At 47.9% G+C, this 13,702-nt stretch overlaps 1 protein-coding gene across 1 annotated transcript; it reads left to right on the forward strand.

Moving 5' to 3' along the window:
- Positions 1-637: 637 nt before the first annotated feature.
- Positions 638-7,724, forward strand: LOC148128721 (vomeronasal type-2 receptor 26-like). The gene is made up of 3 exons (XM_087948477.1): positions 638-1,114; positions 5,307-5,433; positions 6,287-7,724. The coding sequence occupies exons 1-3, from the start codon at positions 959-961 to the stop codon at positions 7,195-7,197; spliced, it is 1,194 nt and encodes a 397-aa protein (XP_087804603.1). The 5' UTR covers positions 638-958; the 3' UTR covers positions 7,198-7,724.
- The last annotated feature ends 5,978 nt before the right edge of the window (positions 7,725-13,702 follow it).

Genomic DNA, 13,702 nt, shown 5'->3' on the forward strand with positions numbered 1-13,702 from the left:
ACCTCAGCCGGTTTTGCAAGTGCTTTTGCCATCTTAAAAATGGCAGGCCCGCAATGGGTCAGAAACACTGCTCGCTTCTTGCCAGTCGTTGTGTCCTTTAAATTGTTGGTCTCCAGGAACATCTGGAACCGGTCCATATACGAGTCCCAGTCTTCGTGTGCCGGGTCAAATGGAGCAGGTGGTATGGCGCCGCTGGTCATGTTGCCGTTGTAGATGCGCCTTCAGCCACGTGCTCTGTTTGGTGCTCTGTAAGTGTTCAGTCACCTCTGATGTCTCCGCATCCCACCTTCATCGCCAGTGTTATATTCTGGGCATGGGCGCAAGGAACGGAGACAAGGCAGTGAACGGTGAACTTCAACTCTTTATTAACAACCAGGAACAGAGCAAAACCCTAGGGCAGCAGCAGCTCTTTTATAGAGCTGGCTGCTTTCCCATTAACCAATGACTTGCGTTGGAGCGTTTAAACTGTGCCCAATGGGAGACGACCCGCTATTAGCCAATCAGATTGCCTAGAAGAGACCAATCCTAGTTCGCTATTTATGGGCCAATCAGAAGTGCAGGATTACGAGCCTGCTTTTCTAGTAAGGTTGTCAAGCTTTATTAAATGCATTTACTTTAGTTCATAACACTGATAACCAGCCTGTTGCTTTCAGGGAGTTCATAAATCTCCTTTTTTCTGTTGTTCAACTATATTTTGTCAAAATCTATATTGTCAAAATATGATCGACAAATTTTTGTGAACTTTTTCCCTTCACTTGTAAGATAGTGGTAACACCCATTTTCCTAATGAAGCATGTCTGTAAATTAGACAACTACAGAAGAAAGATTAAATATTGAAAAAGCGTCTGGGATAAGAAACAAAGTTTTCTGCTTTTAAAATTGCTGCATGTTCCCATTCTAGTTCCATCCTTTCCTGGAGAAGAATGAGTTTGTCAATATTTCGGACCGTAAACTCTACATGGACCCAAATGGAGAGGTAGCAGCAGATCTGAGCATTTGGGGCTTGTTCGTTCTTCCCAGGGATGATCCCAGGGAAGAGAATCTGGCGTATTTTGAAAGACAGAGACTTTATATCGACAAAGATGTTCTTTCATGGCTAAAGTTGCTCAACAAGGTAAGAGAAAGTTTGGTGTCTTCTCTCCATTTTTCAAAAAGCCTGAGGTCCCATTTCAAGAGGGCTGATGCTATTCCCCAAAGGTGGTTGACCTTCACCGAGAATTGAATCTGGGCAGTAGAAACCGGATTTTTTCCCTTAGGCTGCTTGGGAGGCTTCCATATTGTTCCATTTTGTGGACCACGTACAATTAAGGGTCTCCATCAAACGGGTGAGAATCCCACAAGGGCTGGGGAATGTGTCCCTAGTAGCTTCTGGTTGTTTGCTCCTTGTGTCCAGAAGAGCAACCAAGGCGGCAATTCTGCTGACCGGGGCCTGAATCCAGGCTTGGACTGTATCGGATGGGATTGAATCGTGAGTGGACAAAGATCCTTTTGGCCCCATTGTGGGAAAGAAGCTTCCTCTTGTCCTGCTTGGGGAAAAGTGTCCCCTGAAGGGGCAGCTCCATAATCTGGGAGGCTCTTAAGGAGGCCGGACCTGTCCAGAGCTCTCCATGCCTCCCTTTCACCCTCCCTGGGATGGAGCAATGGGCCTTCTGCTCCTAGGAAGCAGCTCCAAGGCTTTCAGTTCACCTGAAATTATCAAGATTGTTCTGATATCACACCTTAAAATTAAGGGGGTGAGAAGAGGGGAGAAATGCGTGTTAATGGGGTCATGAGAAGGAACTGGCTGGTTATCACATAATGCTGAAATCTTTTCTCAGTTCCATCCAGGGGTGGGATTCAAATTTTGTAACAACCGGTTCTGTGGGCGTTGCTAATTTGTGGGCGTGGCTTGATGGTCACGTGACCAGGTGGGCATGGCCAGGTGGCCATGTGACTGGCAAACCAAATACAAGTGGTCCTCGCTTAATGGCCAGTTGCTTAGCAAGTGTTCTAATTTATGACTGATCTCCCCAGAGCTCCTTGACCTGGTTTTGGAGTTTTGACAACCATAAACACAAACACACAAACACACACACGCACACAGCCTTCTGATCCTGCTATTCTTTGATTCTGTAAGGATCTCCTGCTGGAGCAGGGGTTGGACTAGATGACCTCCGAGATCCCTTGCAGCCCAGCCCTAGATTGCTGTGCTGCTTCAAAGAGTCTTCTGAAGCCAGGGTTTGTGTCCTTCCTTCCTCTCCTTTTTCTCTCTCTCTCCCTCCCTCCTTCCATGTATTTATCTATCCATCCATATATCTCATTCACTTTCTCCTCCCTCCATCTCTTTCTTTCTTTTTCTTTCTTTGTCCCATCCTTCCATCTCTCCCTTTCTTTGTCTATCCATTTTCCTCCTTTTGCTTCCTTTCTCTCTTTTATTTCTTTCTCTTTCCTTTCTTGTCTCTCTCTTCCTCTTCTCTCATTCCCTCTATTTCACTCTTTCCCTCTCTTTTTCTCTCTTTCCCCCTCTCTGTATCTCTCTGTATCTCTCTCTCATTCTGCCTCTTTCCCTGTCTTCCCCTCCTCCCCCCCTTTGTGTGTGTGTGTGTGTGTGTGTGTGTGTGTGTGTAAAAGAGAGGCATGGATAAGTCTGACCAGGTCGGGTCTCTTTAAGAACCTCCCCAACTATGAACCGGCCCTTTCAGGGGACACTTTTCCCCAAGCAGGACGAAGCTTCTCTCCCAATGGGACCAAAAGGACCTCCACCCAATCATGATTCAAATTCATCTGAATTCAGGCCCTGGTCAACAGAATTCCCTTTTTTCTTTGCTAGTTTGGGCACAAGGAGCAAACAAACCTGAAGCTCTTAGTGACACATTCCCCAGCCCTTGTGGGTTTCTCACCAGTTTGAAGGAGATACTAAACCATAGGTGGTTCACAAAATGGAGCAGTGCGAGAAGGTAAGGGTGACGGTGGGGGAGAGCGAAGTGGCCGGGTCCCTATCTTCCCCTCTCTCTCCCCCACTAAGTGTGTGTGTGTGTGTCTCCCTGAAAGCCGCGGCATGGCCAAGCCAGCAAGCTCTCCTTGGCGCTCTTCGCTACTTCTTTCATTTCTTCTTTTTCGAATCCAGACTGGCTAAACAATGATTGCCAGACTGCGGTGGAAGCGCCCATTCGGGCGACCCTCCTCATCCTCCACTTCCTCCTCCTCTTGCACCCGGCAGCTGTGGATGGATCAGGAGGGTGCAGTTGTGTGGGGAGATGCTCGCTCCTCAAGTGAGCATCCACCCGCCCCTACTTGGTTTTGCTGTGCTTTGGCATTTGCTTGAGGAGCATCTCCCCGTGCGCATGCACCCTCCCAGCCCTGCCACAATGGCCGGTTATGAGAGGAGGGGAGGAGGAGGAGGAGAGGGAGGAGGAGGGGAGGAGGGTGCCCGAAGGGATGCTTCCACCGCGATCTGGCAATTGTTCAGCCAGTCTGGATTCCAAAAAAAGAAATGAAAGAAGTAACGAAGAGCGCCAAGGAGAGCTTGCTGGCTTGGCCATGCCGTGGCTTTCAGGGAGACACACACACAGAGAGGGAGAGAGAGTCGGAAGATAGGGACCCGCTTCACTATCCCCCACCTCACCCTCACTTCTTAGGCCAGGCAGGTGAGGGTGAGGGGCAGGGCCAGCCGCTTCAGCAAGGTGAAGAGGTGGCGACCAAGCACAGGCAAGTAGAAACCTGGGAACGGCGGCTCCTGAGGGGCTTTGAGGTCGGATGACCTGGAGCGGCCGAGATCCGAGCGAGCATTGCACCACAGGTTCACCTGATCTCCCACTTCTTTGGTGTTGGCTTTACGGAGCCATGGATTGAGGCCTGAGCTGACATGCAACAGCAGTGCCTTTAGCTGCGCTCGCTTGTGTGTCCAAATAATCTGGTGAAGACCGGAGGAGTCACTCAGGTAGACCTCCCCCATCCGCAGTCCTCCTCCTGCAGAAAAAGGCCATTCCCTGAGCTAAGAAGGCAAGGAGCTGCGGCTCGACTCACCCAATTCCTAGGACTACCCCAAATGGTCCCAATTCGCAGGAGAGGGCAGCTCCCCTGGCAGTTCCCCTTTCCCTCAGTGCTCTGACTTCCTGTGGCTCGCCTCCAGCCTGAACACCAGGTTGGACCACCAGAAGGCCACTTCCCGCTTCTCAATGGCGCTCCTGTGCCAGCCACTGCAGGACTCTCCATCTCTTTCCCCAAATTCTCCCTCAACTTGAAGACGACACCTGTTGCCGACATGGGTGCAACCGGGCTGCCGGTCACCTTTACCCCCACCCCACTTGCCTTTGCTGCTGCCACCTGGACCCCTAACTCCCCAGCAGGTAAGGCCCAGCACCTGCGTGAATCCCAGCTAAATTTCCACCGGAGGACAGTGGAGAGGCTCATGTTCTCCTGCTGCTGGGAAAGCAAGAGAGTCTTTCCCGGCACAGCGAAAAGTTTGCAACTTCCTCTCCAATAGGGAAATGGGTGGCTCTGGGGGCAGAGAAGCAGCCGCTTGAATCCTGTTTCTCTCTGCCGCCCGGAGCTGTGCCAGGAAAGACTCTCTTGCTCTCCCAGCAGTAGGAGAACACGAGCCTCTCCACATGTCTTCCAGTACAGCGAAATGTAGCTTGGGTCCCCACCAGTCTGCATCTCGCCCCCGCCTGGATTCACCGCAGATACTGGGCCTTACCTGCTGGGGGTGAGGGCGGCGGGTGGTGGCAGCAAAAGGCAAGTGGGGTGGGGGGGTAAAGGTGACCGGCAGTGGCAGGTAGGTGACTGGGCCCAGAGCTTGCAGAGCCTCACTCACCCAGGGAGATCAGGCAGGGCCACAGCGGAAGGCATGCAGCAATGGCTGGCCTGGCGAGTGGGCAAAAGCAGGCTGCAGGCGATGCCGCGCATGCACGATAAGGACTGACTGGGAGCGGAGGGGAGGGGCAGGCAGAGAGGGGCGGGGCCAGTCAGTGGTGCAATTTGCCGGTTCTCCGAACTGCGCAGAATCATAACAACTGGTTCTATAGAACTGGACAGAACCAGTAGAATCCCACCACTGGTTCCATCTCTCCAGACTTTTCTATTTAATAAAGTCCTTTTTTTTTTGGCAATGTGAGATGCCAAAAGCAAAAGAGAGGAACTAAAGGAAGAATCTTCCAGAAGTTATATCTCCAACCATTTGTAAATAGTGAGAGATTTTGTATTTACTTAAGTGAAGACCAGAGGCTAATATCTAATATCTTGTCTAATATCCATTTTTACCTCCATTTTCCATGGACGAGAGTCCTAACACATTTCCTTTGGCAATCTTATTTTTTTCTGCTCAGTCCTTTCCTCAATCTGAATGTGTGGAAAGTTGTCATCCTGGATTTGTCAAGAGGGCTCGAGAAGGAGAGCCAGTTTGCTGCTACGACTGTGTTCCTTGTCCGGAGGGGACCTTCTCCACTCAGAAAGGTGGGTGACACCAGAGGAAAATGGGAGGCCTGGTGGAACTGGATCCATCCAGAGCATTGTCATGAAAGTGTGAATTAAAAACACTTTGAAGCTGAATTGGTTTCTGGTTTATTTCCAAAATGCCCCATTTCTTATCTAAACAGAAGAGCAAAAAGACTGTGAAGGAAGGGCTGGATAGAGAGAGGTGGCTGTGGCAGATTGGGCAAGCTTTACTACTGCCAGAGAAAATATTTCTTCTTTTTAGCTTGGATGTGTCCTTCCTTCCACATTTACTTCTCTAGGAACACCTGAGTTCCTTGAAACACGAGGAATGGTTTTAGGTCCACCTCCTGAAAGGAGGATTGCAATGCAGTCTACATGGGTTCCCTTTGAGGAACACTGAAAAGGTGTTGCTGATGTACGAGATACACAATGTGGTGGCATGGATAGTTATGCCTGTATGTGTCTGCACCCGTATCACCACTGCTCCAATGGCCATTCCAAATTATTTGCAACAGTCACTTGATCTGCCAGCTCCTCTGAGGCAAGTATGACAAGAATTGCCATCTTGCACGTAAGTTTCTCTAGAAAGATTAATTGATTCATTATTTTCCTTTAGTAATGGAGGTTCCTATCAATATTCTGAACATTACAAAGGAAATCTTTCAAGTCCAAAGCTTCCCTCAATTTCATAGCCTATCAAAAATATACTGTAGCTATATTTTTTAAAAGTGATAAACTTATTTTTGTCTCTGGAGATATTAAAAATCCATCCCGGAAAATGCTCCTGATAATCACTTGTTCCCAAAGAATGTACAATATATCTTGAAATGCAAAGGACAAAGAAATATGGGGTTGTTGTTTTTTTTCTCAGATACAGAAAAATGCACCAAATGTCCGGATGATAAATTCCCAAATAAAAAAAGAGTCCAATGTATCCCCAAAGTTATAACCTTCCTGTCTTATGAAGAACTTCTGGGCATCATCCTGGTCTCTTTTGCCCTATTCTTGTTCCTAACCACAGGCCTTGTTTTAATCGTCTTCATTAAATACCGAGAAACTCCCCTTGTCAAAGCCAACAACCGGGACCTCTCCTACATCCTCCTGGTCTCCCTCCTGCTTTGCTTCTTGTCTCCTTCTCTCTTCATTGGTCAACCAAGGAAAGCCACCTGCCTTCTCCAACAAACGGTTTTCAGCATCATCTTCTCAGTTGCCGTTTCTTCTCTCTTGGCCAAAACCATCATGGTGGTGCTGGCTTTCCTGGCCACAAAACCAGGAAACCGAGCAAAGAAATGGTTGGGGAAGAGCTTGGCCAACTCCATCATCCTGTCTTCTTCTGGTGTCCAAGTTATCATCTGCTCCATCTGGCTGGGAGTTTCTCCCCCCTTCCCTGACTCTGACCTCCTCTCCCAGCCTGGAGAGATCATCCTGCAATGCAACCAAGGGGCCGTTGTCATGTTCTACGTCACCCTCAGCTACATGGGCTTCCTGGCTGCCGTCTGCTTCACGGTGGCTTTCCTGGCCAGGAATCTGCCTGGGGCCTTCAACGAAGCCAAGTTGATCACCTTCAGCATGCTGGTCTTCTGCAGTGTCTGGGTGACTTTTGTGCCCACCTACCTGAGCACCAAAGGGAAACACATGGTGGCTGTGCAGGTCTTCTCCATCCTGGCCTCCAGTGCTGGTCTGCTGGGCTGCATCTTCATCCCCAAGTGCTACATTATCCTTCTGAGGCCAGAGCTGAACACAAAGGAGCATCTCACAGCCAGAACAAATGTAAAAACATGAGATATAACATCATTATGATAGTGGAAGAATTGTTAATGTTTCTTTTATTTGATTTCCATTTTGATAGTATGCAGGAGTCAAAGAAAATGATATCTATATGTTTCAAAATGGGGAATTGTTGAACGACTGGAATTCTCCCTTTCAATAAATATTGCTAAAGAGACCGCTGTAAAATTCAGAGGAATTCAGCTGTTCAGCAACAGCTACTGAACATGATACCTTATAAAAACGATTGACGCACTTGTTCCCACTGACAGCAGCTAAACATGGGTGGGTGGGTGGTGAGAGAATGTGTAGGAAAAGAGGTCAGGAGGAAGCTGTGGGAACCAAACACCAGCCTGGTTGCCTGATCCTCTCCCTAAAAATGCCAGAATGATGTGAAATGCCATGCTTGACTGGCTCCCAGCTGAGGAGGGAAATCTTCATCCCTCTTATATGAGTCTTTCTTGATTTCCTGATAAAACCTCCTTTGCAGAAAGAATTCAGCAGAACAGCTGTCTGGGATTTCAGTTTGGGATTGTATGTACTTCACAGCAAAAAAAAAAAAAAAAAAGGAAATAAAAAATGAAGTGTGTAAAGAAATTTCCACTGTATATTTTTTTCTTTCATCAACCAGAGAAATAAAATAGCTGTTTTCAGGCTCTTTAATTTTCCACTCTACAATTTGTACCTAAAGCATTTCTCTGCTCCTCCTCCAAGCCTGTCTCATCTGTGAAGGGCTGGAGAAGATGTCCAGAGAAAGGGGACCTTGGGACTCTTCCCAGGAGGAGGTTGCAGGGATCCTGTCTCAAGGCAGCCGCATCATTGACCAGGTCACAAACCTCCAATGCTGCATAATGTTCATCCAGGTCCAAGAAGGGGCTGAATAAGTGGGGGGGACTTCTAGGTTTCTAGGAAGAGGCACCCATGGAAGCTGCTCTGCTCTCCAACCACAGAGATTGCTGATCAATTGGGAATCAATTTTTATGTCTCATAAAGGCTCCTAACTGCGAATAGGATCCCTTTGCAAATTCCATTTTAAGGAGATAAGAAAAGCTCTGTTGGATCAGAAGAAGGTCAGTCTAAGATTCACACAAATCCCTCTGGTTCTTGCACAAGCAGTAGAAGAAGGCCGAGACTTGTGGCTTTGTGCCACATGGAAGAGGGGTTTATCCAGAGGTGGAATTCAGTAGGTTTTGACCAGTTGTGGAGAACCGGTAGTGGAAATTTTGAGTGGTTCGGAAAACTGGCAAATACTGCCTCTGACTGGCCTCGCCCCCATCTCTTCTCTGCCTCCCACTGAGTCCCAGCTGATCGGCTGGATTGGTTGCCCTGCACAGGAGAACGGAGCTGGAAAGCAGGTTAGTCGGGAGAGGAAGGAATGGGCTTTTGAAGTAACTTTCCACTGCCACGCCCACAAAGCCACGCCCACAAAGCCATGCCCACAGAACCAGTAGTAAAAAAAATGATCCCCACCACAGCGATTATCCCACAATTTCACTTTCCTCCATCACTACCCACAACATTGGACACTCGGCCATCTCACACTCTAGGAATCTCCAATTTTAGTATCTCACATTAATCTGAGAAAATGTTTCCAAATTTCCCACCCCAAATTCAATAAGAGTTAAGGCGGGACTGGAATTCAAAAGTCTCCTGGTGATCCGCTCAAAGTCCCCCAGGAAGTTTTCCTGCCTGAGGGAGGATTAGAACTCAAAGCCTCCCGAATCTTGGCCGATACAACCAACAAGTTCTAAATCAATTATTGTCAGGAAGCTCACTCAAATTGACCGGCAATTCATGCAAAAAAATTAGGCTGTGCATTTCCCAGAAGATGGGTAGGCTCCATAAACAATGCCATTGTTTCATTTGAGGAATGAAGGCGGAGATGGAAGGTTCTGGAAACACCATTTTACAGGATGCACCTTCTTTAGGCCCGACTGCCCCTGTTTTTCTTTGTACAACACCTGAGCTAAGGAATCTCTGAAACATTGTCTTGGGTTTAGGTCCAGGGGCCACAGGAGAAGTCTCCCATCCTAAAACATATCCTGATCCCTTTCTATTTTGAGTGCACCATGGTGGGTCTGTCCCCATTCTTGGGAAGGGGACATATTGTGAGGATGTGTTTGCTGTGTATATTGACAATACGCAATTTTTAGGGGAACCTTTGAAAGTGAGCTCAGTCTGCTCCTAAACTGTGAGCCCTATCTGACCATCACAACACCCGAAGGACATCCAGATATACACAAAGCCTTGTTTTTCTATGCTTCAAGCATGGACATCAATCTGATCATCGGTCCACTCATATTTTATCTTTTTGGAATGTGCAGTAAGTTTAACACATAGTAAATCTCACACGTGGTCATTTTGCCATTCTAGGCCCTTTTGCTTTTTTTCTATCAGCTGCCTCTTGTCTTTCCGCCTTATTCCTTGGTGGGCTCCAAAGACCACAAAGCTAGAACTTCTTGGAAAAATCCATCACTTGTTTATACCAAGAACAATCCAAGTTCATTTGCTTAATTTTCATGGTCCAACTCTGCCCTTTTCATCCCAGTTTCATGGTGGGCAACACCCATTCAGCAAGGAGACGTAATGGTGTAGCCACTGGATGCAGATGTTTGCTTGTTATGATACAAGAGTGTTGCGTTGGTCTGGCGTGAGTGAGCAAAGAGATGGGATTCCCCTGCTTCCTCCCTAAAATATTTTTAAATAAATACTTTTCTTCCTTATCTGCATGATTGGCCTTCAGTGGACATGATTGTAGATGACCAGGGAAAAAGGAAGATCTAGTTTATGCAGGAATCCTCAGATCTAGCTTTGCTTTCGCTGTGACCACTTGACTTTAGTGAAAGCATACCTTTTACTAGATGCAACTCGACTGCAAATGGAGATGAGTCTTTCTTTCCTGAAGGTCCAAGCTGGGCCGGGCCTGATAACGGCTCACCTGCTTGGCTTCAATGCCTTCTCTTTGGCTGTGGGTGGTTCTCTTGTGGATGTCCATGCATCTGGGAAGGGTGATCTGCAGCTTTTGAGCAAAGGGCCATAGGACAGGATATCAGAATATCTCGACTGGGCCCAGGAGTTTCTGGACAAAGCCGCTTGCCACTCATTGCCTCTTCCTTCTTCTTCTGAAAACACCGTCAGAAAATTCAAAAGGCCAACAGTAACAATGATTTGGGTCTTATTAACCAGAGCTGGGGAGGAGAGAGATGACTGGAGAATATTGGAGGGCCTCTTCTAGAGGAAGGGATGAAAACAAACAAACAGAAAGAAAAGTGAAAGCTTTCAGGCTTTCTACCGCCCACCTCCTCATTTGTGGCCCAAAATGTCTTCATCATCAACGTTTGCTAGGCGAGCCCCTTTTGGCACCCCAGGGACCCCCACAGTTGCATTCAGCAGGCAACTTGAAGAAGAAGAAGAGGGTGTAAGTCCATCAATGGGGATTGGACAGCCACTTGTCTGACATGGTATAGGGTAGGGGTGGGATTCAATTGTTTTAACAGCCAGTTCTGTGGGTGTGGCTGGGTGGGTGTGGTTTCTTCTTTTTTGCAGCACCCACCCTTGTTTTTGGGCCTCCTGGACCTCAGGGAAGCCTCCTGGGGGCGTTTTTGCTCCCAGAAGTCTTCCCTGGGGCCCAAGAAGGCACAAAACGGAGCACAGGGCGGGGCGCGCAGCATACATACACATCCCACACCCCCTTTTGCCTCCTGGGCCTCAGGGAAGCGTCCTGGGCAAAGCAGTAAGACAGCGAGGGAGATCCCAGCACAGCTGATCATCGGGAAGGGAAAAAGAACCTGAAAAGATTCCTTCAGGAGTGACTGGGTGGGGAAGGACGCAGTCAGTGATGTCGGGAAAGCGCAATAAAGACTGACTGGGAGGGGCGGGTGGAGAGGGGCGGGGCCAGCCAGGGGCACGATTTGCCGGCTCTCCGAACTGTGCAGAATCATAACAACCGGTTCTATAGAACTGGTCTGAACTGGTAGAATCCCACCCCCAGTATAGGGTCTCCTGCTTTAGCAGGGGGTTGGACTAGAAGACCTCCAAGGCCCCTTCCAGCTCTATTCTGATTGGTTAATAAAGGGCCAAGTCCAGCAAAAGGAGCTGGAGATTCACCGAGAATTCCAATCCCATCAAGGATTGTCCAGGAAACTCCACGGCTTTGATCCCCAACCTGAGCATTGACAGTCTTCCCTCTCCTAAAGATAGGATTTCTCCTCCTCTCTTCTACAACCCAAGGCCTGGCTCTTAACACAGCAATGGCAGAGTTGATGAAGACTCCCAAAATAAAGCCTGCAGAGTTTGATGCAAGCATGGCATAACCAGTCTGCCACTTTTCTTGACTACTGCAAATGCCGGTATTGTGGTTTTCTAGGGGTTTGGACTAAAATGTGGATTTTGTTTTTAACACTCATATTTAACAACATATTTCATTACAAAGGGGAATTCAACAATTGGAGACGGCATCTCATTTGAGGCATTGCAGCAGGTATTCAAGGGGAGTTGGACTGTTTGCTTGTGGCTATGTAGAGATTCTAGGCGATTTCTCTTTTAACTCCATCCCCAGGTTCTGCCTCTTCTTCCCCTAGACCTCCAAACTCAAAAAGACTCCTGACTCGCAAATCTGACTGCAACATCTGGACAAGAGAGAGGGAGGGAGGGAGAGAGAGAGGGAGAGAGGGAGATTACAGAATTGGTGGGCAGGCAAATCACTGTCTCCATTCTTCAAGAACTTCCTGTTCAGGGTGGATTTTCAAACATTCAGCCATGTGGTCTCCTACCTTGAGCAGGCAACTCCGACTTTGCTCCAGCTGCTCTTCCTCTCTAATGGCTTTTTTTCTGGCTCATCCAGATGCTTCAGGGACTTCTTCACTGGGCTCATTAGCTCTTTGGACTTGGGAGACAGAAAAAGCAAAGCTCCATGTGAGTCGCACATCAGAAGGAAGGCGAGGAAAGGGAGACCCCGATTGAGGCAACCTTTTGAGGCTAGGGGCCCATTTGAATCTGGGGGAGGGGATCTGCTGTGGGCAACCTCTCAAAATGGCAGCCAGAGGAGTCTACCCCGTTCCCAAGACAAGTCACCAGGCTACAGAGGACAACGTTGGAGTGGGAGGTTCCACTCTTGCAAAGCAGACTCTCTCTTTTCATCCCATTCTCAGAAGATCTACAATTCTTCTGTATTAGAGGTAAACTGGTTGCAGGAAAAGTCCTTTTCCGTTGAGATGAACCTGCCAAAAGTTTGAGGTGAATTGAACCCCTCGGTCAGAAATTATACATTCAGGAACGCCATGCAGTCTATAGATATGTAGTATGAATAGTTTAGCCAACGATTTTGCCGAGGGAATCTTAGAGCAAGGTATGAAATGCGCTTGTTTGGAGAACAAATCAGTTACTACCCAAATAACCGTGTGTCCAGTGCTCTCGGGTAACTATCCTATAAAGTCCATAGAGATTTCCTTCCACGGAGCTGTTGGCCTGGCCACATTTTGTAACAGACCTGCTGGCTTACCAGGAGGCCTTTTTGCTGATGCGCAAACTGAGCAGCTAGCTACATAAGTCTCAATGTCCTTTTTCAATGAAGGCCACCAGAATTGTCGCTTAACAAGGTGTAAGGTCTTCACGAATTCAAAGTGACCAGCCGCTTTAGAGTCATAGGCCTGTTGCAATATTTGGCTCCTCAAGGTTTCTGGTACATACAACTTTTCCCCCATCCAGGCCAACCCATCTCTAATTGTACAGTTATTTGAATGAGTCAGGAACCATTCATCCAATTTTAGGGCCTCCTTCAATTGCACCGTCAAATCATTCGATAAATCCACCTCTTGTTTCTTCTTCTGGGCTCGAGTAACCACCGGGGCGGCTAATTGTTTGGTTGAAACAATCGGTCGTATCACTTCCTGACGGACACTGTTATATTGAGGCAGTCTAGACAAAGCATCTGCCATAAAATTTCTTCCCCCCGGGATGTACTTCAGTGAAAAGTTGAACCACTTAAAATACTGGGCCCACCTAACTTGTTTAGGAGACAATTTGTGAGGCGTTTTTAAGGCCTCCAAATTCTTATGGTCAGTCCATACCTCAAACGGGTGTTTTGCTCCTTCCAAGAAATGTCTCCACGTCAATAGGGCCCAGCGAACTGCAAACGCTTCCTTCTCCCAGATGGCCCACCTCCTTTCAGTTTCAGTCAGTTTGCGGGAGGTGTAGGCACAGGGTTGTAAAGTTCCTTTCTCATTGATTTGAAGTAATACCGCTCCAACGGCCACATCACTTGCATTGGCTTGGATTACGAAAGGGGTATCCATGTCTGGATGCACTGGTTCTGCAGCGAACAGTTGTTTCAGCTTTTCAAAGGCGGCTTGGCATTCCATGGACCACTCCAGCAGTTTGCTAGGCTTTGGTTTCGCCTCCCCCTTAGTTTTTAAGAGATTGGTGATAGGCATTGCTATCTTAGCAAAAGACGGGATGAATTGCCGGTAAAAGTTGGCAAATCCCAAGAAGCTTTGAAGTTGTTTTCGGGTGCATGGTGGGG

Source organism: Notechis scutatus, unplaced genomic scaffold, assembly GCF_049901735.1.
Source record: "Notechis scutatus isolate UNSWTSFEM ecotype Mainland unplaced genomic scaffold, rNotScu1.2 NSCUCTG105, whole genome shotgun sequence".
NCBI lineage: Eukaryota > Metazoa > Chordata > Lepidosauria > Squamata > Elapidae > Notechis > Notechis scutatus.

Excerpts from the sequence above, each read along its gene's own strand:
- LOC148128721 (XM_087948477.1), top strand. The coding sequence starts at position 959 with ATGGACCCAAATGGAGAGGTAGCAGCAGATCTGAGCATTTGGGGCTTG. Across the intron at positions 1,115-5,306 it reads GGCTAAAGTTGCTCAACAAG|TCCTTTCCTCAATCTGAATG; the intron begins GTAAGAGAAAGT and ends TTTTCTGCTCAG. Across the intron at positions 5,434-6,286 it reads GACCTTCTCCACTCAGAAAG|ATACAGAAAAATGCACCAAA; the intron begins GTGGGTGACACC and ends TTTTTTTCTCAG.